This window comes from Caretta caretta, chromosome 18 (assembly GCF_965140235.1).
Source record: "Caretta caretta isolate rCarCar2 chromosome 18, rCarCar1.hap1, whole genome shotgun sequence".
Classification (NCBI taxonomy): Eukaryota; Metazoa; Chordata; order Testudines; family Cheloniidae; genus Caretta; species Caretta caretta.
In genome coordinates, this window is record NC_134223.1 from 13246671 (window position 1) to 13270720 (window position 24050).

Here is a 24050-nt window from a genome sequence, read left to right on the forward strand (position 1 = left end):
CGTGGCTTGGAGCATCATGTGGTGTTTGATACACCAGTTCTGAAGATGGATGGACTTGGAGAAGTGGGTGAGAGACCGGGCGCCATCCTGCTGGTTGATGTACAAGACTGCGGCGATGTTGCTGGAGAGCAGGACCCGATGATGGGAAGAAATGCCTGGCATGCAAAATGGACTGCCCTCAGTTCCAGCACGTTTGTACGAATCCTGGCCTCTCGTGGCAACCAGATTGCATGTGCTGTGTGATGGTCCAGACAGGCTCCCCAACCTGCAAGGGATGGTTGCCTGCAGGGTGGGAAGGATGAAGGGGGTCCCTATCATGACCTTGGAAGGGTTGGTCCACCACGTGAGGGAGGCCACAACCGTCTTGGGGACAATGACTCTGGTGTCCAAATGGTCCTGGTTGGGTCTGCAGATAGAGAAGAGCCATAGCTGGAGGCAACGCATGTGCAGTTGTGAGTGTAGCATGATGGCAGTACAAATTGCCATATGCCCAAGGAGAGACAGACAACAGCAGATGTGCTTGTGATGCAGGTCTGCAATTATAGTCATCAGCATTATGAAGTGGTCCACCGGAAGGAAGGTTCATGCCACGATGGAGTAGAACCGTGCCCCAGTAAAGTGTATCATCTGTGTAGGTACGAGCACTGACTTCTCCTCGGTGATGCAAATACCTAGAGACATTAGGAGAGTGCAAAGGGCGAGGATGGCAGAGGTGAGTTCTTGTCAGGATAGCACAACAAGGAGCCAGTCGTCCAGGTAGGGGGACACACCAAGTAGCAGCATATTTGTGCTGTTATGACGGCGAAGACAGCTCGCGACCCCCATCGAAACACCTTGTGACCCCTTGAGGGGTCATGACCCCGCTTGAGAACCCCTGGTCTGATGGCAGTTTGTCCTAGAACTCTGCTAGCCCCGTATAATTATTAAAATCAAATTTGGCTAGCAGAGTCTGACAGTTTACTCTTCAGAACTGCAGCATCTCCAGGGAATACATTTTCCTCCCCAAGAGGTCCATGCATTTCGCCGACCGATCTGGAGGGGTTGATTTCTGTTGGTGCTGCGGGAGGAAGGCCTCATTAATAGATGGTTTCAGAGGTTGGAGAACGTCCAGGAGCTGGTGCTGCTGATCCTGAATCTCTTCCAGCAGTATTCCCAGGTCCTCTTCCACCAACTGGAGCAGGTCCTGATACTGCCGGTGATCATCTGGCGGAGACAGGGAAGGAGGAAGTGGCCATGGGGACCGGAGGAGCCGACAGTACTAGCTCAACATCCATCTCTTCCTCTGTGTTCAAGGGTGCTGATGGAGGAGCCTGGGTGGAGTGACAGGATGTTTGGAAAGGCGGAGAGACTTAGCGGTAGGTGTTCCAGGGTGCCCCGTGCAGCCAAGGCAAAGGGCGCTGTGGGGTGTGGGGTGCCCCACAGGTACTAGTACCAGACTCTCGCTGCTGGATCATACACGGGTGGATAAGGCAGTCAGGGACGCGAATCCAAGCTGTGGTGTGACATGGGGGGAGAACGAAGGCCCCGACGCCAAAAATTCCTCTGACTCCGAGGATGGTTCCAGCAGCGGGGGAACCAGTGAAACAGGTGGGCTGCAGGGTGGCACCACCGGGGGGTCATTCCAGGAGCAGCAGGAGTGGTTTGTCCACTGGAGCAGGGACCCCCCCAGGCGAGGGGGGGCTGGAGAGGATCGAAGAGGGAGGGGAGGACAGCACCAATTCCACGGTGGAGAGGAGGGGCTCCGAGCAGCTGGGAGTCCTACAAGTGCCCATGGAAATGCTCGAGGGGCCAGGTAGCGTCTCCGGCTTGTCCAAGTGCCACAGAGGTGGCGGTGGGACAGGTGGTTCAGGAGCTGGTGAGCACTCTGCACGGGTGGGCACTAGGGTGGCCATCTGTACTGCCAGACCCCGTTTGCGCTGAGCTTTTCCCTGCCCCTGGGGAAGGTTGGGCGTCGGTGTGGTCGTCTCCACGCATAACGTCTCATCCAACCAGGCACGGCTCAGGGAGGAAACGCTGCGTTTAGTAGCAGGCTGCTGTGGGGACCTACTTTTGTGCCCATGAGAGGGCTTCTTGCTCTCATGGCTGGGCCTGCCCTTCCCCGGTGGTATTGCTGGATCCGGGGCATGGGAAATAATGGAAGGGGCGCACACCGCCGGTGAAGGTCACTGTGTCAGTGGTTCCGATGGTCCCGGATCCAAACGAGCAAGTGGCCTCATTGCTTCCTCCACGGAGGAACTTAACGGAGGCGGAGCTCCCAAGCTTCCCAGGTCCAGTGCAGGAAGGATATGCAGAGGGAACAAGGAGCTGCAACATGAGCCTCACCACAGTGATAAAGACCCCTCCGGTGCTTGCTGCTCACAGAGAATGAATGCAGGCAGGAGAGAGAGTTTTTAAACCCAGAACGTGGGCCTGGTGCCCAAGCGAGGAGAGGGGGCAGGGAGTCCCCAAACGGGAATGACTAGCACTAACCAACCTACTACTAACTCTGCAGCTACTGTACACAACTATAGGCAAACAGACAGAAATCACTCTCTTAGCAAAAACTAAGAGCACGAAGGACCAGGGCCGACGCAGGCCATGTGGCCGTAAGAGGGAACTAGAGAGGCTTCGACCCACACGACCTATTATACCCTCAGCTGCAAGCATGTGGGGATGCATGACACACATGTGGGTCAACAGACACTGCTAGGAAACCTTTTGGATTCAGGCACATGCGCAACCATGTTTGGAGGACATATAGGGACCATCGTTTGAAGAAGTAGAGGGTCTCTGTGCAGGTCCTTTATGTAACTGAAGGAGGGGCCTCCCCAATTACCCCCTTTTGGCCTTGTTATGATTCCTGCATTAAGGAGCCAGGGTGTCACTCTGCCTGCTGGGCAGTCACTTCCAGGTGACACTAGCATCTCAATTTGATTGTGGAAAAGACAGAGAAGGAGCAAATGGGTGTGTCAGAGTGGTGGGGGCAGGGAGAGAAGGGTGTCCAGTGCGCTAGCATGGTTACCTTTTTCTTGGGGAGCGGCGGAGGCTTGGCAACCATCTTCGGGGTGTGGGCAGTGCAGTTGGTCTGCTCATCTCGCATAGCAATGATGGAAGAGAAGTGTACCATCGTCAGGTGGGGCATCAAGCCATGGTGCAGGCAGCTGCGGATGTACTGGTGGGAGGAGGGGCAGAGAGAGAACAGAGTAATCATGGCAGAACAGACGGCCTAGAAGCCACGAGGATGTGGAGAGGGCAGCGATGGGGGTGAACCAGGGCTGGGTCAGAAAGGAGAGGAAGGGCAGCATGTGGAAGTGACCCAGCAGCCACCAAAACTAGGTTCTGCTGCCAATTCCTTTCTAAACCTACATCTTTCCCAAGAGGCGTCTCTGGCACGAAGAACCCTGAAGACTAAAGTGCAGTTGCAAGAGTGAGTGGGTCCAGGTGCCCAAACCCATCCCCCATATATGCACCGGACTGCCTGGGTTTATGGTACGATGCCGGGAAGGATTCATTGCTCCGGACAGCAGAGAGCCCACTTTTGTCACAGCACAGGAGAGGGGATGCCGTTTGGGGGACAGTGTTGCTTCCCAGTAGTGGGAGGCGCTGTTCAACCCTGACGTTCAGCAGCTACATCCTGGCTGGGGAGAGGGGATGGAGGGAGTCACCCCTCAGAACCCCCCCCCCAACACACACACACACACACACGCTCACACCCAGTGATGGGTTTGGCTCATTAGCACTCAATGCCAAATGGACTCACAATCAAGTCACACTTTCTCCACCCATCTTCCATGAGCGAGCCCAGCCTTATGATCTTCGTGGTGCCTACTCATAGACTCCCCACCAGAGGGCCATCCATTGGGACAGCATCCAGGTCACTGTTGTTAACCGGACAACGGACTGGGTCCCTTTAGGGTGTATTTCCAGCTCGACATAAGGGACATGGACGACAATAGCATGGACCTTTTCCTGCCTCCCAGAGAGAAAAAAGTTCCTGTATGCTTGGGAAAGAGCTCACCAGTAGGTGGAGGAAAGAGACTCACCTGGAACTGGTACAGGGGGTAGTTCCCATAGAGATATTCACATTTCCCTTTCACCTGCAGAGTATAATCCTCAGGGCTCTCCACTGTCTGGTGGCGGAAAACGGTAGCTTGCTTCTTGATGGCATAGCTCATTAACGTGACAGGGAATTCCTTGGGGGAGATCTGGAAGGTGAAGCTCTCCTGCAATCCCAACAAAACAGCATGTACAGTCAAATACCAGCTGAGAATTGGATGAAATTAGTATCGGGAGTCGCAGAGAGAGTCCCGCAGCCCTGGATGCCAGAGGGGATAGCTAGATTCCCCAAAAGCACCTAGGGATGAAGAGAAGGCTACAGATGCAATGTGATTATCCACATTACAAACAGAGGTCAGAGTGGAGAGGGACATGTCCAGTGGTGCAACACAGGACTGGGAGCCAGGAACTTCCTGAGTCCCATTTGAAGTTCTGCCGTCTACTCCCTCTGCAGCCTTCAGCACGTCATTTAAAACTTCCTGCCTCCACTTCCTCAGTCTGCACAAAAGGGGGACAATACCTGCTAATCAGGGGTGGCTGCCAGGATGAATGCTTGGCAAGTGCTATGTTTTATGGATGGTTCCATTCAGGTTGAGCGGGTGCCTCCTTAGAAATTTTGTTTAATGCCTGGGCCCAATATGCCAGGACTGGGGTTATCAGAGGGCAGCAGGAAGGAATGAGAAGTTATCAGGTGCTCCGTGGCAGAGACAGCCTAATGCCTGGAAGCAGCAGGCTGGGATCATGAGACCACTTGACTTTTATTTCGAAAGAAAAGGGGATTTGTTTCAGCAGTGCAGAATTTTGAGAGAGGGTGAGGGCAAAGCCCCATTTGGGAAGGGGAGCGTTTCCATCAATCAGTTGTTTGGTGGGGAGGTGGCCGGTTTACACACAGTCCTTCCAAACATCTCAATCTCAAGGAGTCAAGATAACTCCCAAACAGATGGAACCATGGGTGGTTGATCCCACAGCTGGATGCAGAACTGAGCGCGCAAACCCTTTACACATAACAGGAAGCTCAGGTTTTACCCCGCCAGACTCAAACTTGACGTTGACAAAGATGTTCTTGTTGGGGACGCGAAGGGTGCCAGTCCTGGGGCCTTTGGCCAAGGGCTCCAGTTGCAAGGGAAAGCTGTACTCCATCCAGGCCATCCAGGTCAGCTGCTGCCGCTTCGCCGCCTTCTCCTCACACAACTGTCGCATTTTTGCACGGAAGTCGTTCACCTCCGGGTCGCGCACCGAGTCAAACTCATGCAAACCTGAGCAGGGTGTTAAAATCAATAGATAGATAGATAGATAAATAAATAAAAGGAGAAGATCCACATAGCAGTAGGGTCACTGGTCCTTGATAATCAGCTGCCTCTGCTGGGCGGGGAGATCGCAGCATCCCATAACATACGGTAGAAAAAGCCAAGTCTACAGCATTAGACTATGATGGCTACACAATTACACCAGTCCCTTCTCGGGACTCTTGCTGGGACAGGCTGGGACTAGACCAGAGGAGAGATCACCCCTTTTCCTCAGTCAGTCCACAGGGACTCCTGCTAGGACTGGCATAGCCGAGAGCTCCCCTAAGTCAGCATGCATGCATCTGAAGAAGTGGGGTTTTTTACCCACGAAAGCTTATGCCCGAATAAATCTGCTAGTCTTTAAGGTGCCACCAGACTCAGTCTGTATCCACAAAAACAACACGAACACAGCTACCCCTGATACCTAACTCAGTCAGTGCATCTGTGATACTCCCTACACAGCAACCCTGGCTGAGAGAGGTTGAGCCTGAAGTAACTGAGCTCCCCCTGCAGCCAGCACTCGTGCTCTACCCTGATTAAAGCAGCTCCTCCTGGCACTAAGATGGAGACTCACCTTTCCCAATGAGCAAGCTGATCTGGGAGTTAATCAGCTTCTTGACGCGGTCACCTTCACGAGCCACCAGCCGAAGGACAGGCAGGAAGGGCTGGATGTCGCAGAGGCGCCGCTGCTCATCCTCCAGCTCCTGCTGCTCGGCCGTCTGGTTGATACACGTGAAGACGTACGCTTCGGGGTCATTGAGCATGTGATACAAAGGCTCATACTGTGCGTGACGCCAGACCACCTGGGACAAAGCGACAGCAGGATGTATCCACCGATGTGCCAGCTGACCTATCACATCCCCTCCCTACTGCCCCACTCTCCGCCCACAATCCCCCATGGCCATTACACACAGTCACAAACAACAGCAGGGCAGCTATTGACTGGGATCTTGCAGGGCCTTAATGAAAGCCCCTGGAGAAGAGTAATAGTCATTTGTATAAAGAAAAGGAGGACTTGTGGCACCTTAGAGACTAACCAATTTATTTGAGCATGAGCTTTCGTGAGCTACAGCTCACTTCATCAGAGCTCACGAAAACTTATGCTCAAATAAATTGGTTAGTCTCTAAGGTGCCACAAGTACTCCTTTTCTTTTTGCGAATACAGACTAACACGGCTGTTACTCTGAAACCTGTCATTTGTATGACACCTGAGAAATGCCATCCCTTGGAAATTCACAACTGCACACCCATGGGCAGAGGCGCAATGCACTACAATGGGAGGCAGTGCTAACCCTTTTCACTACATCCCCTGGTCTCTACGCATAGACCACATGAGTAGCTGTAACTATTACTGACCTGATTATTTCTCAATGACTGATCTCACAGAATCAACTGTGAGGACCCAATTTTCAGCCAGACTTTAACCTGGCTTCCCTTTTTGTGCTTGCAAAGAGCTGCAATAAATCTCTCTAGGTATCTACAGTATCTGAGCACCTCACAATGCTTATTCTTGGGTTTTTAGCCTTGCAACACCCCTGTCTGGTAGGGAGGCATTACCCCCATTATACAGATGGGGAGCTGAGGCACAAGTCTCACATCTATGACAGACCCAGGAATTGAAGCCAGGTCTCCTGTACCCCAGTCCAGTCCAGTGCCTTCCCCACTAGACCATCCTTCCACCCCAGTGGATGCCATTTAGACAGTTAACAAATTACCTGATTGTGACCACATAGCTGGTGACTTAACAACTAAAGCACATCTATTGTGCCCACAGTTTTCTGGCCTGAAAACTGCCGGCACAGAAAGAACTTCTAATGATCTGGCACTGACTGTCTGTCTCTTGTGCTGTGTGAGTCATCTAAGCCAGGCTACTATTGCAACGAGAACCTTTTCCACACTGATTTTTGCCTAGTGAATTGAAAAGGTAATTTCATTTCCTCTACTATTCTGTTCAGCATTTTATGCCTCAAAGGAAACACCGAAAACTTTTCTTTTTAACCAAAGTTCCTAATCGCCACGACACAGCTTCTGCTGTGCAAAAAAATTAGGCTACATCTACACTGCAATAAAAGACCCATGGCACGGCCGCAGCTGGCCTGAATCAGCTGCCATGGGCTTGCAGGGCTAAAAATGGCAGTGTAGACGCTTGGGCTGGACCCTGAAACCTTGCAAGAGGGGTGGGCCTCAGAGCCCAGGCTCCTGCTGGAATCAGAACGTCTAACACTGCTAGTTTTAGCCCTGCACGCCAAGCCGCATGAGGCCCAAGTCAATTGACCTGGGATCTGAGACTTGGTGCCATGGATTTTTTATTGCTGTGGACACATACCCTAAAAGGGCAGTCGCAGCAGAGAACAACTGCAGAACATGTGACTTAATCCAGAATTTGTATTCGGCTTGCCAGGGAGGATTTCTCTCGCTGGCCCACAGAAGACCATTGAGACTGAAAGGCTCAGGGTGAGGAGCGAGTGCTCCGGTGAGCGAGTGAGTGGCAACGGAATATGGGAATCTTTCACCCCTCAGTTGCTGATTCAAATCAGTAGTTACTCAAAACCCTATTACCATCTGAGGGCTGATGTGAACTGAGTCAAGTTCCCAGTGGACTGATGCCCATCACAGCTGGCCCTGTAACTGCCCCATATGTTGGCAGCCTCAGCAGCAACACCAAGGACTGACAAGGACTGTGGAGAGAGCGTCCCAGAGGAGGGTCCCTCTGGGTCAGGAATAAGGCATTCTATTAGCACAGTGTGGGAGAAGCCTGCATTGCTGCCAGTGTGTGGCTAAATGGGGCTGTGAATCCAACACCTTTCCCAGGCACTGAGCTCACTTAAGAAAAATGCCCTGCACGCTTGTAAAATCGATCCCAAAGGTGACTCTTTAGCCACAGGGGTGAGGCTTGTGGTAAAGGCTGGTACCTTTTTGATGGTCCCCAAGCTGGCATTGCAGGATACAGAGAGGTTCAGGTATATGCCTGTAGGCAGCAGGAAGTCCACCTGGATAGTTTGGTTTTCCTCCTTGGACCAAAATTCCACAGGGCAATAGATGCCCGGGGGCATCCTGCTCACTTCTTAGCTACAATCTGCAACAAAGGGAGAGAAAGGACAATTATTTGTATTGCAGTAATTCCTAGAGGCCCCAACAAGACCAGGGCTTAAGCACTGCACAGACACACTGGGACACGGTCCCTGCTCTGACAAGACCAGATTATCATCCCCATTTCATGGATGGGGAAACTGAATTCAATCCAATCTCCAGAGTCCAAATCCTGCGCCTTAAATCAAGGACGCCCTTGTTCGGGTCTACCCAGACCCTGCCATGTGTACACTTCAAAGCAGTTTCTACGTAGTCATTGGAAAATATGAAATACTTAATGTTACAGCTGGGCGAATTTTTTTTTAGTGCATGTTAAATGCGCCAAAAAATGAAATTGGGCACCGAAACGGTTTGCAACTTGGGGTCACATACCGTGAATAGTTTTGGTCAAAAAAAAACAACACACCAACACACAAAACAACCCACCACCACCTGATATTTTTTTTCCCCCCAGAAATGTCATTTCTTCTAGTGGACGTTCTCTTTTGTTAGTCAAAGTGTGTGTGTGTGTGTGTGTGTGTGTGTGTAAGTAAAAGGTTTATTTTGAACTGAAATGGAATTTTTTGTTTTTTACATTTTATTTTTTGGCTTGGCCCTGAACTGACCCCTCCCACCCCACCCCCACGCACACTCCCAAGCCCAATGATTTTATCAGCTCTAGCATTCGTATTAGCCTTCCCATTGACCCCCCACCCCCGCTTCACAAAGGAGATTCCAAAATTCTCTCCCCCACAGTACAGGTGGGGAGACTGAGGCACCAAGAAGTGAAGGGGCTTCCCCACACACTCAGTCCGTGACAGAACAGTGAACAGACCCCAGGAGTCCCAACTCCCAGCCTGACATCCTGCTCCCTGGACCTCATTGTCTCAACCCCATTTCTGTCTTCCAGAGCCAAGTTCCAGGTATACTAGGAAGAGTTGGTGCGGGTCCAGATTATAATTTTTTAAGATTAAAAATTATTATTTTGTTTTTAAAAGAATAGGGGGAATAAATGCACAGAGTGGGATGGCCAGGAGTGGGGGCGGGGGGGCACAGGATGGGGGCTGATTTTGGCTTTATCCCTCCTTCCTTGCGGGAATGTGTAATTTGCTCCCCACACTATGAATAGCAGGAGAGTCTGTCCCCAAACCCAAAGAGTTGTTTTCAAACTTCAGATGGCAAACACTCCAAGGACAGCAGAGGGCATTAGTCATTACCCAGAAGCCACAGACTATCCCAATCCCCTCACTTTAGGGTTGCCAACCCTCCACGATTGTCCTGGAGTCTCCCAGAATTAAAAATTAATCTTTAATTAAAGTTTATGTTATGGGATGAAACCTCCAGCAATACATCCAACCAAAACTGGCAACCCTACCGCACTTGGTTTCTTCTTTGGGGATATGTAATGCTGATCAGGAGAATTCATCAGTTTCCACCCATTTATCCAGCAGGAAACATCCACAAGAGAACGTAGCTTGGATTAATTTACTCTGCTGATTATGGTCAGAAAAGCGTTGTTCCCATCTGTTGATCTGTGCAGAGTGAGTTTGGAGATGTTGGGTATAGTTCCTGATGGGCAGGTGCCCACATCACATCGGGATGGTTCCAGTTAGCCCTTTAGGATACGTCTACACACCAGCTGGCAGCATACTTCCCAGCACTGTTCAAGCTAACATGCTAAAACAGTGTGGCCACAACAGCACGGGCAATGGCTCAGGCTATTGTACCTACCCAGAGGGTCAGACAGGCTCATACTGGCAGTCTCAGCAGAGAAACCAAGGCCTGAATAAGCCACAGGGCTGAAGTCCCTTCTTGCTTGCAGAGGGGACCCCCTTCGCGTCGGGGTGAGGCACGAAGACTATGCAGCGTGAGGAAAGCTCACCCTATTGCTTCTCACGCCGTGGATAATCAAGGCTTTGGCTTCTATCAATCTGACCCCTTTCCCTAGCACCTAAACCCAGTCTTGCCCACACTAGGAGCAACACTATGGGGTTTCATTTATTCTCCCTCCATGAAACTTGTGTTGAATTTGCTGTTTACAACTTAAAACCCAGGCTCTGCAGCTGCCAGAAAGGGGTCGCGTTTGGGGCCGCGAGTTCTCTCCCCCTTTAATCTGAGGGGGAAACCTGGGCTGCAGAGGCCAGGCAGGATCCCCAAAGTACCTCGGGAGCTGCTTGTAAGCCAGTCTTAAGCATAAGCATGACAAGAGAAGCCCAGAATCTTATCTGCCAGTGCCTAGGAGCACAACACTTCCCCATCAGCAGTGAGGTAAGGATTCCCAGAAACATGAGCCATGTTTTATCTGTCCCGCTTCCTTAAAGAACATGTTGTATCACACTGGGACCGGATGCAGAGACCACAAGCCACCCATGTGTCTTAGAGAGGGAGGGAAGGAGCAGGGTTTGTGAGTTCAAGTCAGGCACAGCAACAGAAATGATCCTGCTCTCCTGTCCACTCACTACCAGTGAGAGTAGCAAATTTCCAGGACTCCCACCCACGACCTCCACTTCCCCACTACACCAACACGGTTCCAGTACTCTCCAGGAGGGCAGCGGGGGGTTGACTCTCCAGCACAGCTAAACTGGATTTTACATCCCATGCGGCATCCTGGAGGTGTGGCTCTGTGATCCAGACAGCAGGTGTGAAATACTGTACCCAGACTCCCTAGCAGCACAGCAGGGCTAACTCAGTCCTTTCCTCGGGAGGAAGATAAATTGAAGACCATGCACTGAGCCCTGCAGGGATTCCTCAGTCCAGGCCTTGAGTAACTCTGCCTGGACTGTAACACCACCATAGCGCCTGGAAACGGTGTGTTAGGAGAAAATTCATGCATCACTCACGTCCCGTCCCCCCAGCATGCCACAGAAGGGTGATCCTCAGGCTAGGCCCTGGCTTGTGCCATGCTCACCTGTGGACACGAAGGACAACAGCGGCAGCATTTCCTTCTCCATGGAGCCGCACTGTGGCATGCAGCTTACTCAGAGTGTAGCACCAACACTTGGGTCACCGCTTTGAGCTACCCATAGTATATGACTCTTTACCCAGGCTGCCTATAAACGGTGGAGTGGAGAACTGAAGATGCTGATTTTGGCTTTCAAAGCTCTGGCAGGCCCTGGCTCCGTTCCAGACATTACCTGGTGGGTATGCGGGCTCGCCCAGCACCCTGCCACCAGAGATCCCATCTTATGCTCCTCCTGTAGCACAAGTGATAGGGCTCTGAGCTGAAGGTCCAGGGTTCAAGGCCTGCAAATCTTTGAAAGCCACTAGGGACAGGCGTTAGCTTCTTGGCAGGCGCTCAGGTACTACAGTGATACAAGAACCAGAATTATGCCAGAAGGGACCCAGGCTTTAGCTGTGGTGTTCACAGTTCGCTCACCCTTGAGGTTCTGGTCTCTCTCTTCCCCAAACTTTTAAATAAAAGCCCACTCCCAGGTGATGTTTTAAACATGACTAATGTCCCTGTCTTAGTCATTCTTCCTCCCAACCCTGTAGCCACTTGCTCCCTCAACCTGTATTCATTTACAATGTTACAGGGTTCGTTTATTATTGTTGGATGACATTTGGCCAGGTTCTGAACACCGCCCCCCAGCACCCTGAACACACTGACCATGACATTTTGGTAAAAGCCAGGAGTTGGGACGGGTGCCCTTGGGCCAGAATCCACCGCTCCACCCCCTTGTGCAGTGTCCTCCCTGCCAGCTTGTCGCTTCTCCCCACTCCAGGAGGGGCTACATGACTGTCGCAGAGTCTGATCTTTCATCCTGGGGGATCCCAGGGCACTCCAGGGACCATGCACTGGAGGTACATGTAAAAATATTAGCAAGATCAGCCCACCAGGAAACCTTCTTCCACTTTTCTCATCTCCTACGCCCAGCCCTATGTCATCAGAGTCACCCGCTGAACAACACCTGAGAGCCAAACCTGCCGCACATGTGAAAAGGGCTGCAGGATGAGGCTATCTATGGCATTTACTTGGCTCCTATAATTTCATCTTTGGACCTCACAGTCATTAACGCATTTATCCTCACAGCAGCCGGCAAGGGTGGACTGTTCTATTATCCCCATGTCACAGAGAAAGAGTAGAGCCATATAAAAGAGACTAAATAACTCCCTCAAGGTCAGACAGAAAGTCGGTGGCAGAGCAGGGAACTGAACTCATGTCTCAGGCCCCAGGCTCACACCCTAACATCTTAAACACCCTTCCTCCCTGGGTGTGTATTTTAATTCTTTGTTCTGTAGGGCCCTGACCATAGCCCTCTGCTGGGATATACACAGGTTTGTCACCACACCCATTTGCTCAAGCGGCAGAAAGAGATGCTGTGATGGATGAGTGCTACAGAAAAGCCAAAAGAGAGAAACGGGCACAAAAAAAGCACAGAGCTCCCCAGAACCTTACAGAAATAATAGTCTGTGTATAGACCACAGACACACAGCACAGCAACAAAAATATACCAAGAGCACCTCCCATTAGAACACAGCCCTAAGGAGGGGCCTCACCCTCCAATGCTTCCTCATTCACCCTGGGAAAGAACCTCTTTCCTGGCCCATCTGTGCACAAAAGTCTCTTACCCCGGGGGCAGCATTTTAGCTCCCCCGTAGCTCCAAGTCTTTGCTTAATAAGAGCACCAGTGAGATGTCCTTTGAGGTAAAACTCCAAAGGGCTCCAAAGGGAAAACAGGACACCACGTGGGGCTAGCCCTGGCCCTCCCTGCACAGGGCTGGCCCAAGCTGCTCACCTGAGGCTTCCCTGCCTCCCGTGCAAGGCTGACCCAACCTATTCGCCCCAGCCCCATGCAGGGCTGGCGTCACTGCTCACCGGAGTCCGGACTGTCCCCCCTGCGAGGCTGGGGCTGGTGTCGCTACTCGTTTCAGCCCTGCTTCCCGCCCATGCAGGGCTAGCGTCTCTGCTCACCCCATGCACGTTCCTCCGTACCCCACTTTCATTTGTCCTGTTTGCTCATGCCAACTGATCAAGTTGGCAAAAGCAAACAGGACAAATGCCCACTTCTGCCAAAAAAAAAAAAAAAAGTCGGGACAGCCAGGACAGGGCTTAAAAAGGGACTGTCCTGGCCAAAACAGGATGTATGGTCATCTTACTCCAGGGCTCTGCTTTGGCTGACTGGGCTTTTCAAGTCCTGCAGTAGCTGCCTCTTGGAAGGGGCTGTGTACGGTCTGCAGCCCCCTTTATGGGTGCTGCAGGCACAACTGGGTGCATAGCAATAAGACGAAGGGAAATGTATTTTGCTCAGAATGTATTCTCTGATCTCCTGAGATGGGCAGGGCCCCAGCAGACTGAGGGGCAGAGTTGCCCCGTCTTTACCCCTTACCCTTCTGTAAGGAACAAACCTGTCTGATGGGGACCACAATGAGGCTAGCATGAGGATGCGTGGGAGAACCCATGCAGGGCAGGAGACAACCAGGTCATTGCTGGATTCTTGAAAGTGACCTGCATATCTGAGGAAGGTTTGGGCCATGAACACATCCTCTGCGCGGAGCCTTCCATCACCCCTAGCAGTCTTTAAGACAGACAAGCTCCTATGTGACAGAGATGACAAAGCTTGGACCTCCCAGCGGGCACGGAAGAGGAGGCATGATGCCTCAGTTCCCTAACCTCTCCTAGAAGATCAGGCCTGCGAAAGACAACTGATTTTACGAGGCGATTAAGAAAAGCCCACTGCCTCCGCGCACTGACGGTTCCTGGAGGTTTCATCACAGTGTGCTGACCACGGGAATGGCCACACTGTGGAATAATTTTTTTTAGAAACGTAAACCAACTGTGGGAGACTGGGCTGGTAATGAGATATTGAGCTCTCTCCCCATGGCCCCCGTCGCCGGTTCAGAGTTAGCCCAGCAGCAACCAAGAGATGGTAACAACTAACGGTCGTTGCATAAGTTCCTTTGTAAAATGAATGGTGTGGGTTCGGCCTAGTTCCTAGGGGACGTCACCAAAGCTATCACTACTGGCACTAACTGGCTCCCTTATGGCAGCCTCATGGCCCGCTGTTCCACACGTAGGGGCCTTGTCTTCACTAGGGGTGCTCTTACTTCCAGTTAGCTAACACGACATGAAATCCTAGGGAAGACACGGCAATCGTAGTTTAAAACACAGGCTGGAAATGGAGGTTAAACCTTAAACTCCCCCATAGCCTTCATCTTACCCTGCTAACCCACGTGAAAGCTGCAAACTGCCCTGCCTTCACTAGGCTTCTACCTCGTGTTAGTTACCATGAGATAAGAAGGTCCCCTTCTTCTTAGTGCATTTGCACCGCAAGAGCATGTCAGGGCAGGGTTGAAGTACATTGGTGAGACAATGTGGAAAATACCTACAATGCAGGGTAGTCCCTGAACTGGTATATTGGGGTAGCATTTGCAAAACTACATTATTTGTTGCCATGCTAAACATATTGGTATGACATAAGTATGGGGCTTCAGTCATGTACTATGAGTTCAGAACATGCCCCGAGGACGGTGTCATCACATACAAAGCTCTTCTTTATGCAGTACATTACATAAAGAGACACTTAAAGTTATCCAGTCACTATTAAGCAAGCCAGCCCCTTGAAAAACAAAAAACCTATCTCCTCCTACAAAGCTTATCAACCACAGCTCCAGCGTGTTTACAATATGCAACCACTCAGGGGGTGAGAGGAAAAAAAAAAGATCACAAACGGCACAGCATTACACAAGCCTCCACCATGCTGCACCAGGCAGATGCACGCCTACAAATTGACAGCAGCAACATTGCTAATCCCACGATTGCAAAACTAACTTTCCAGTTTGTAAAAAGTGCCTGGTGCAGAGCTCACAGGTGATGCACGTAGAGTAGGGGACAGCAAGAAGGGACTTTCATGTTAGGCAGTGACGGGGGTGGGGAAGACGACCAAGGGAATTTATACCCAGACACACACACACACACACACACACCCTTCCCCCACCCCCCAACTTTGATGAAAATAGACCAAAGTTCCTATTTTGGCTCCATTCTTGCAATAAGTTCTGCACAGACAGAAATCACAGTGGACTCACCCACAACAAGCTCACTGCAAGAGGACGGCCTTTGTGGCTACATTTGTCCGTTAAAGTCATCTAGAACCAATTAACCTGGAAAATGTATTTATTTATTTAAAGTGAATTTCACGCTGGTGAAAGGTGCCAGAACAGCTTCCCTGGGGACTGAATTCATCTCTCTGTGGCAATGCAAGCTTCCCCTGCATCATCCCAGCAAATGCATCTACCCATACCTACAGGGCTCCATCTCGGCGCAATAAACCCTTCAGTTCTAGGCTTCTTTATTGAATCTTGCCAGCAAGGCAGGAAGGACTCTCTGTTCCACTACCAAGAGTACTGACACCACCAACTCATTTCACATAGGCCACTACTGAACAGCCATCAGATGGTGACTTACTGGTTGCTGTCAGCCTTGAGCAGATATAAGCCAGTAGCTATATCTAGTGGCTAGTAGAAGTTGCTGCTTCACTTCCCCCTTATGAAGCCCCTGAGGAACCCAGCCCACATCATTGTGGGAGTCACCAAAGCCTTGCTCCTGGGCTACCAAGGGCATTCTCTTTGGGGAACAGTAAGAACATTTATGCTCATCAAGTTTTGCTTATACCTTACAATTCCTATTAAGTCATTTATGAAAGGCCCAGACCCTACGGTCCAGCTCAGCTGTGCCTAAAGACATGTTTGTGCGCCCCCAATCCCTGGGACAACCAGTAGCTTGTTTGACCCTCCACATAAATAAGAGCTGCCACAGGGCTGCTCTAACTTCTGTTACCATCCATCCTATTTTACTCCCTCTTAAGGTCTTTGGTTCCCTCTCCAGTATGGTGTGGCCAGATCTGACCTATAAACTAAACACACAAGGTTATCTAACCAAAGTTAGTTTCTTATCCACACAGGTAAAACTCTCATCATCTAATGTTTTTATTACTGCAACTTCTCTCTGGCCCTGACAAATGCCATCTTGCCCTGCTCATATCCATTCAGAATGCTGCCACAAAGATCCTTTTCCTAGGCCATCACTTGGACTATATCACTCTCTTTGAATCCCTCCACCAGCTCCCCCTCCTCCATTAAATCAAATACAAGCTGCTTGTCTTCCCTTTTAAGGTCCTTCACAGTCAATCCCCACCCTACATAACATCTCTCGTTTGCTATCAAGCTGTCGATGCTCCCCTCCAATCCGCCCACAATGCCAGCTGCCACTGCCCACTTGTTACATTTTCAAACAAGCACCTTTGTGCTTTCTCCTCTGTTGCCCCATATGCTTGGAAGGTGCTCTCAGCACAGATCTGCAACGCTACCCGATTATCCACCTTCAAATCCCTCCTTAACCCTCTCCTTTGCCATGATACCTACAGAAAAAAATTGACAACAGCGACACTGACTGTTGGCGTGCAGAGACTATTGCCTATCATGATGATGAATACTGTCTCATTGTTCACTTATGCACCCCCATCTATCTGTATCTATTTGTTGTCTCATCTTATACTTCAATTGTACACTGCTTGGGGTAGGGACTTTTTGTTGTGTTCATATAGTGACCAATGGGGTCCTGGTCCGTGACTAGGTACTATGGCAATACAAATTAATAAATAATTATTAATAATAATATGAAATAAATGTTAATTTCCTCAAATCCTCATTTGTATTATCTACTCTATTTCAGACTATTTGGCCAACCATATTCTGAACTCTACTTCTATCTAAAATAAAATCAAGGAAAGGATTTCCACATCTTCTCATGTCTAAACCAGCCTATATTTTATACATCAATCATTTATATTCTGCCGGTTAATTCACTGCATTCCTTTGCTAATAGCCTTTTTCATCCTTTTGCTGTTTATATATAATCTTATCTGCTATAATGTTTCTACAGTGCCTTTGAGTTAAAGATCTAAGCACTTGACAATTAATCTCCTTTACTCACCTACTTCATAGGTTGGTTAAAAACACAAAACTATTAAACTGAAGCAGAGGGGTCCAATTCAACTTGTCCAAGACAGCAGAACAAGAACTAAATCAGAGTCAAGACCCACCAGTACTTTGTTCTGAACACTAGACAATGATTCCCTTCCTTGATAGCAGAAGAGCTGATGTTATCCATTGCTTGTTCGGTATCTCTTAGTGTCAAAATATCAATGAGGAACATCAGTGTAGTGACCATGGAGTCTCATTAGACACCCCACATGACGTAGATTTAATACTGCATTGCCTGACGTCTCAGTCCTGCAGATCAAACCCTTTGCTGAAGTCGAGGGAAATTTTATCTACACAAGGACCACAAGGTCAGCCCCAAAGCATTCACTTCTACCCTTTGGTTTAATCCTGCTCTTTCATATGCAGGAACTCTTGTCCCCAGAGACTTTACACTGCTCACACAAACACATACAGCCATTAGAAGCTCACAGGGGAAAATAATGGGAAGCAGAGCTCTGCTAATATAATCTGGACTGGAACTAACCTTGTTTGTGCATATGGCTAATGGGGAAGGGGCTGTCAGCAAGGGGAGACAGAAGAGAAGTCCTTATGCATAACAGGCTGCTGTTCTATAGGTCTTCCTGCTCCAGAATAAATAGAAAGAAGAATATCAAACCGATCCACCCTCACTTACACTAATAGACAAGCATGGGTGAAATACCAGACCCCTGAATCTAACCACAAGCATATGCAGGGGTAAGTGGGGGATGGGGCGGTGGAGATCAGGTAAAAATCATTTAGAAAAAGAATACCAAAGCCAAACATCATGCACCATCCTGGAAGTGACACACAATCAATGGGTTTGAGAGAGGGGGTAGAGGGAAAAGCTTGGAGAAGTTAAAAAGAACAGCAGAAGAATAGTGAGGAAAATTAGCTGTCTAGAGCAGGGGTTCTCACTGCAAATTTTTTGGTGGCCACTATTACAATTTTCCCTAAAATAATTAATTTAAGAAAAACAAATAAATATGCACATATACCTGTCCAAATCAGTTATTTACATAGGGGTTTTTATTTGCACACTCAATAATAATGTACAGTTGTGTCTATTCTTTACTGGACTTAAACAGAATAGAAACACAAAAAAGGTGTTTTGCATGTTCTTGTCTTTTTTTGGTTGTGGTTTTTGGAGAGTTTTTTAGGCTTACTAGCTAGAAAGTCTGCTCCTGTGAAGTGATATTTGTATATTTTTTAATATCACTTTTCACAGCAGCAGACTGGTTATCTAGCTCTGAGGCAGTGATGAGTGATATTTACAAACATACAAATACCACTTTTCACATCAGACTTACTCAGCCCTGGCAAGCCAGGGGACATATTAAGCCCTGGATGGGGAGGTGGGTGGGGAGACAGCAGGGGCCAAGGGTGATGGGATGGATGGGTGAAGGGCTGGGGGCAGCAGCGGGGGCCAAGGGTGATGAGGGGGGTGATGAGCCCAGGGCCAGGAAAAAGGAGCCTGCCACTGCACAGCCAAAACCCAGAGCCCAAAGCCCCAAGGTTAGAGCCCGTGGCCGGAGCCTGCCGCCTGCCACCTGCCACCCACCACCCCAGGCCTGAAGCCGGAAGCCTGAACCCCACTGCCCCTGGGAAGGTGGGGAACTCACACCAGCTATCTGCTCCTCTTGGACTTGTGGCGCCAAAGGGGGGCAGGGCCCAACCCCTCCTTGCAGCCCAAGGGAAGGAACCGTTGCTTTGCCCCCACCCCCAATCGCTGCCCAGGAGGTTGTGGCCACAAGAAAAGCCCCTGGTGGCCACATGTGGCCATGGTGGCTGCATTTGAGAAACACTGGTCTAGAAGGACCAAAGAGCCTTTTCTGGGTAGAAAGATTTTGGGTGTCACAACGCAATAGATGCGTTCATAGTGAAGCGATTGAGTTCTCAATGTTACTTGAGGAAGCATGTCTAGGGGAAAACAGCACAGTCCAGCAGTTAACGCGGGGGCTTGGGCAATCAGGACTCCTAGATTCCATTCCCCACTCTGACTCTGTGTGCGACCATGGGCAAATTATCTAACTCCTCTGCTTATCAGTTTCCCCAGAAGTTAAACAGAAATACCAAAATCTACCTTACAGGGATGCTGTAAGTCTTAAATATTTGTAAAGCGCTTTGGGATCCTTTGATGAAAGGCACGACAGAAGTGGAAGGTATTATTATTCCTGCTCAACTGAGCTCAATTTGGAGTTTGGTGGAGCTGGTGATGAATTAAAGCATCTGATTAGAGAGAAGACGTTTCTGAAATAAATGTTTCAATCCCTGTATGGGCCATTGATAAAGCCAGAAACCCAATACATCTCACTGGTGGAAAAGAAAGAAGCCTCCACATATTTCTAACTATACCAGACAGGAACCAACTTTCTCTGTTTTTGGCTCCCTCCCTAAACACACACACACACACACACACACACACACACAAGATGTACACATATCTCAGTTTTTAAAAGACCTTCTTCCTCATACCCCATCAAACCACATAATTCAAACTCCACAGCTAAGAACACAATAGGCAGCGTCTGCTGCCATTAACTGGGTTTTTGGCAGCACACCCCAGTATCCAATGAGGTAAGGCTGGCTACGGTTGGCCAGCCACAAAAATAAGTGGGTGACTCCTGATAGCTGCAGGCAATCTGCTGGGTGGGTGATGAATTCTAAAGCTCAGGAACAAGGAAGAACAGGCTTAAGTATTAACAGGTCAAGTGCCTTCCACCTAGTGGTGCAGAACAGGAATCTCAGAGCAGTGGGAGATTTAAGAGTGAGCCTCATTCAGCCCTCCTTGCCCAAAAGGAAAGTCACTGCAACGTGGTGTTCTCTGAGGTGTTCTCTGAGAAAGGGGTACAAAATGGGGGGGAGCGGAGAATGTGAAAGGAAATTCTTAGGGCTCTGAAAGCAACAAAGCAATCCAGGTGTTAGAGGAAAATATTTCCTAAGCACCAAACTATAGCTCATCAGACTCTTTTAAACTTGCTAAAGAAACAGCTTGCCTGGAGAATAAGACGGTCTCCTGGTGGCCCCAAAATTAATAAGGCTTCATGGCATACAGCACATACTTATACTGGATCCTCCATATGCCACAGCAACATTGAGAGTTCACCAGCTGGCAACGGTAGAAGCCCCATTGCTTGAGAAGCTAAGATTGACGCTAGCTGCCCATGATATGCCAAATTTTCCAAACACCTCAAGTAACATTCCCCAAAAGATACTAAACCCCCTTAAATTTCTTATGCTATATCTCATGCCAGGATAGAATTTTGGGGGGGGGAAGTTTAGAAGAGAGTTTTATTTCCTATAATGGAAATGTCTCCCCAGACTAGAAAACCAGGATTTCTTAATCACCTTGTAACCTGATCACATTTGCGATAGTCAAAAAAATGGCTTACAATAGTCTAAATGCACTAGCATCTAAAGTCCCAACCAAGATTGAGTCCCTGTTATACTAGGGACTATACAAAACACAAAAGATGCTGCCCCCAAAAAGCTTGCGAACTAATTACACAGCAAGATTAAGGCTGGGTGGGTTATGTAAATCAAGCAGGGGTAATAATGAGGATTTTACAGCAATGGGAAACTGTCTGCATCCCTTAACTGTTTACTTCCAGACTTCTTAATGTTTGGGATTTCTTCTGAAGTTGTGGAATTTTTGTAAAGAAGATTTCTGTTGCTAGAAAACTCTTTAATCTAACAGACAAAGTCACATCAAGATCCAATGGCTGGAAGTTGAAGCTTGACAAATTCAAACTGGAAATAAGGCCCAAATTGTTATTGAGGAGGAACCATTGGAACAACTTACCAAGCAATGTGGTGGATTCTCCATCACTTGAAGTCTTTAAATCAAGACAGGATATCTTTCTCTAGTCTAACCACAAGTTATTGTGCTTCATGCATGAATTACCAAGTGAAATTCTATGAGCGGACTAGATAATTACAATGTACCCTTTCTGGATTTAAAAATCTATGAAATTTTGGGAGGGTGATGACTGGATGCCATTGAAACACACTTTAGTTTTAATTTGGGAATTTAAATTAGATTGGATAAAACATTAGGAAGTGCATAACGGGGATCAATCCTGAATACGTGGGGGGAGGGGGATCAAGGAGGGAATGGGTATGAAAGGACCTAGTGGACCTTCCTCTCTAGATAGCACAAATTTATGAACAGAAAAGAGCTATAAATGGTCTTGAAGAGGGAGCAGAAAGAAGCCAGATGACATAAGAAATGGATCCAAAAACTCAACACTGGGAAGTGAAACATGTCTGGTCCTACCAGCCCTTCCTCTTCAATGATGCCTGCCTTCCTTCCCCCCCCACACCCCTACAAAAATATAATCTTACAATGGTCTGCTCTCCAAAACGCTTTGTTATAAAAAGCATTTTTCCTTTTTTCTGTTTTGTTTCTGAAGAGTATGATAAGCAAATTGTAATGTAGATTGTTTAGCAAATGTTCTTGGGCATTAAAACAGTTTAACTTACCTAAAAGGGATGTCTCTTTTAGGGGCAAATACTTCCAATTGTTTCAACAAGTATTATAGTAAAAACCACTAACCATTCAATCCAAACAAGACCAGTCTGAAACAATTGTTGCAGTCAAAGTTGTCACACACAAAAAGACACACTGCTTCAAGCTTGTTTTTCCTCTTGCAACAAAAACCCCTCACAATCGCTTATGATGCTTTGGAAACAAACTCACCTCATTTCTTAATATCACATACTAATATCAGCACACAAAAATGACTGACTTCACGCTACTGAGACGATAAAGCACTCAAAGGAAGGAGGAGGATCTTATTGGAGACTATGTCATATCCTAGAAACAGAGCACTGTGTTGATATATTGGATGTGACAAATTATAATGAACATGCTGGGTTATAAAAATCACACAAGGCAAAAATATTAAACGGCTACTCCTAGGAGAGGGAAGGAAGAGTATTTTAAAATCAGAGTCTGACTTTAACTCCATGTCTTCTTGTTGTGTGTATAGCAAAGGCATCTTAACAACGAACACTTGGTAGGCTTGCATGTTCTCTAGGCAGGGCGACTGAATTCTTGATGAAGTAATACCATGTACAAAAAGAAAAGGAGTACTTGTGGCACCTTAGAGACTAACCAATTTATTTGAGCATGAGCTTTCGTGAGCTACAGCTCACTTCATCAGATGTACAATACCATGTAGTGGCTCAGAAAAATCTCAAGCAGCAGGAGTCCGCACACAAAGAAAATGAAATATTCATTTCAGTCCAAAGAACGAGAACATCTGGCATTAAGCAGCCAAAGCGCAGCAGGAGTACATGGGTGCCCAGCTTCCCAAGACCGCTTTGCCTGAGAGGATGGGACCAGCCCACAGGAGCGGAAGGCGGCCCAGCGCTCTGGATTATGACTCAAGGAGGAAGCAGGGAAAGGGACAGCGGGCCCGGCAGCTTTACCCGCAAGGATGGAGAGAAGGGCAAAGCCGCAGGAACGCCGGCAGGGCCCACCACCGCCCTAGGGAGCCTGGGGCGGGGAGGCCAGCGAGGGGCAAGGCCGGGGTGCTGCAGAGAGGAGTCCGGGTCGTTTCCTGCGGCTCCTTTAACGGGGTGCATGGAAGGGGGCGCAGTGGGGAGCGCTCCCCCCTCCCGCAGGGGTCTGGCTGCGCCCCCCCCCGGAGCATTGGGGGGGGCTTCCCCCCCCCTCCACTGACCTGACTCGGCCGGCTCCGTGCCCATTCCTGGCCGGGCTGCTGCTCTCCCCGCCCGGCATGGACCCGCTCGCTCGCCCGCCGGTGTAGCGGCGCGGCTGCAGCCGCCGTCCCCGCCCGGGGAGGGGGAGCGGGGGGCTGAGCCCCAGCGCGCGGCTCCGCCTCTTCCCAGGGATAGGGCAGGGCAGGGAGCGGCGGCAAAGTGCCCAGCTCGGCAGCAAGGGCGTCAGGGGCCGTCTGCAAAGTGCCCGGCCCCAGGGGGCAAGGACTCCCCGGCAAAGCCCCCACCTGGCAGCTGGGGAAGGGTGGCTGGGGACCCAGCTCCCGCAGCACGAAGTCAAGGGGTTACACTGAGCCGGGGTGAGAGCCTGGGCAAACCCAGTGACATCCCCGCCCCAGGCCAGATCTGGCCCTTGAATTCCTGCAAGACCTACCACCCCCAGGAGCATCACTATCCAGACAGACTCTGACCTGGCCAGGAATTTCCCACAGCAAAGAGAGTCCCCCAGATTACCACAGTACTGATTGCCACAGGAGCCTTGTCAAACTCTACCAGCCTATACTTGTTACTATTGCAGCCTCCATCAGGAGTGGGGCCCTGGCCTGCCAGGTGCTCCTGCAAACACAGAGTGAGGACTATCCACCCTCTACCTTTCAGTGAGCTTGCAGCCTAATTTAAAGTAAAATGCAACAAAGCAAGTGTGTCAAACAACAGAAGGGAACCAGAGAAATTATTTTGAAAGTAATACATTAATTTTTTCCATCATCGTCATCATGACGGTTGAAGGAGAAGGTTTTGTACCATGTTTGCAAGTTTGTGCTAGAAATCGAGGGCAATGACTGGCGAGTACCTCTGAGCCTTCCAAGGCCCAAATGTGAGACACAATGTAGCACAAACATCCCAAATCTCTCTCTCTCTCACACACAAAATTATTCAGAGCAAACAAGCTGATATGGGATTCATTCCTCTTCTGAAAATAGCTTTCTATAATCTCAGTTACATGATTTTTCCTAA

The 24050-nt window shown here is 49.3% G+C and overlaps 1 protein-coding gene across 2 annotated transcripts in view; it reads right to left on the bottom strand.

Annotated features, from left to right (window-relative positions):
* Positions 1 to 24050, bottom strand: part of PIK3CD (phosphatidylinositol-4,5-bisphosphate 3-kinase catalytic subunit delta) — a 91135-nt gene that overhangs the window by 26932 nt on the left and 40153 nt on the right. Inside the window, exons 1-6 of one of the 2 annotated variants that reach the window (XM_048824588.2) lie at positions 23039 to 23173; positions 8234 to 8397; positions 5896 to 6124; positions 5062 to 5291; positions 4023 to 4202; positions 3002 to 3151 (exon numbers count right to left, since the gene is read on the bottom strand). In XM_048824588.2, coding sequence (XP_048680545.1) covers positions 3002 to 3151; positions 4023 to 4202; positions 5062 to 5291; positions 5896 to 6124; positions 8234 to 8374 — 930 coding nt within the window. In that variant the 5' untranslated portion in view covers positions 8375 to 8397; positions 23039 to 23173. Of the gene's footprint in view, positions 1 to 3001; positions 3152 to 4022; positions 4203 to 5061; positions 5292 to 5895; positions 6125 to 8233; positions 8398 to 23038; positions 23174 to 24050 lie in introns of those variants that run through there. The other variant, XM_048824589.2, reaches the window with a different exon arrangement.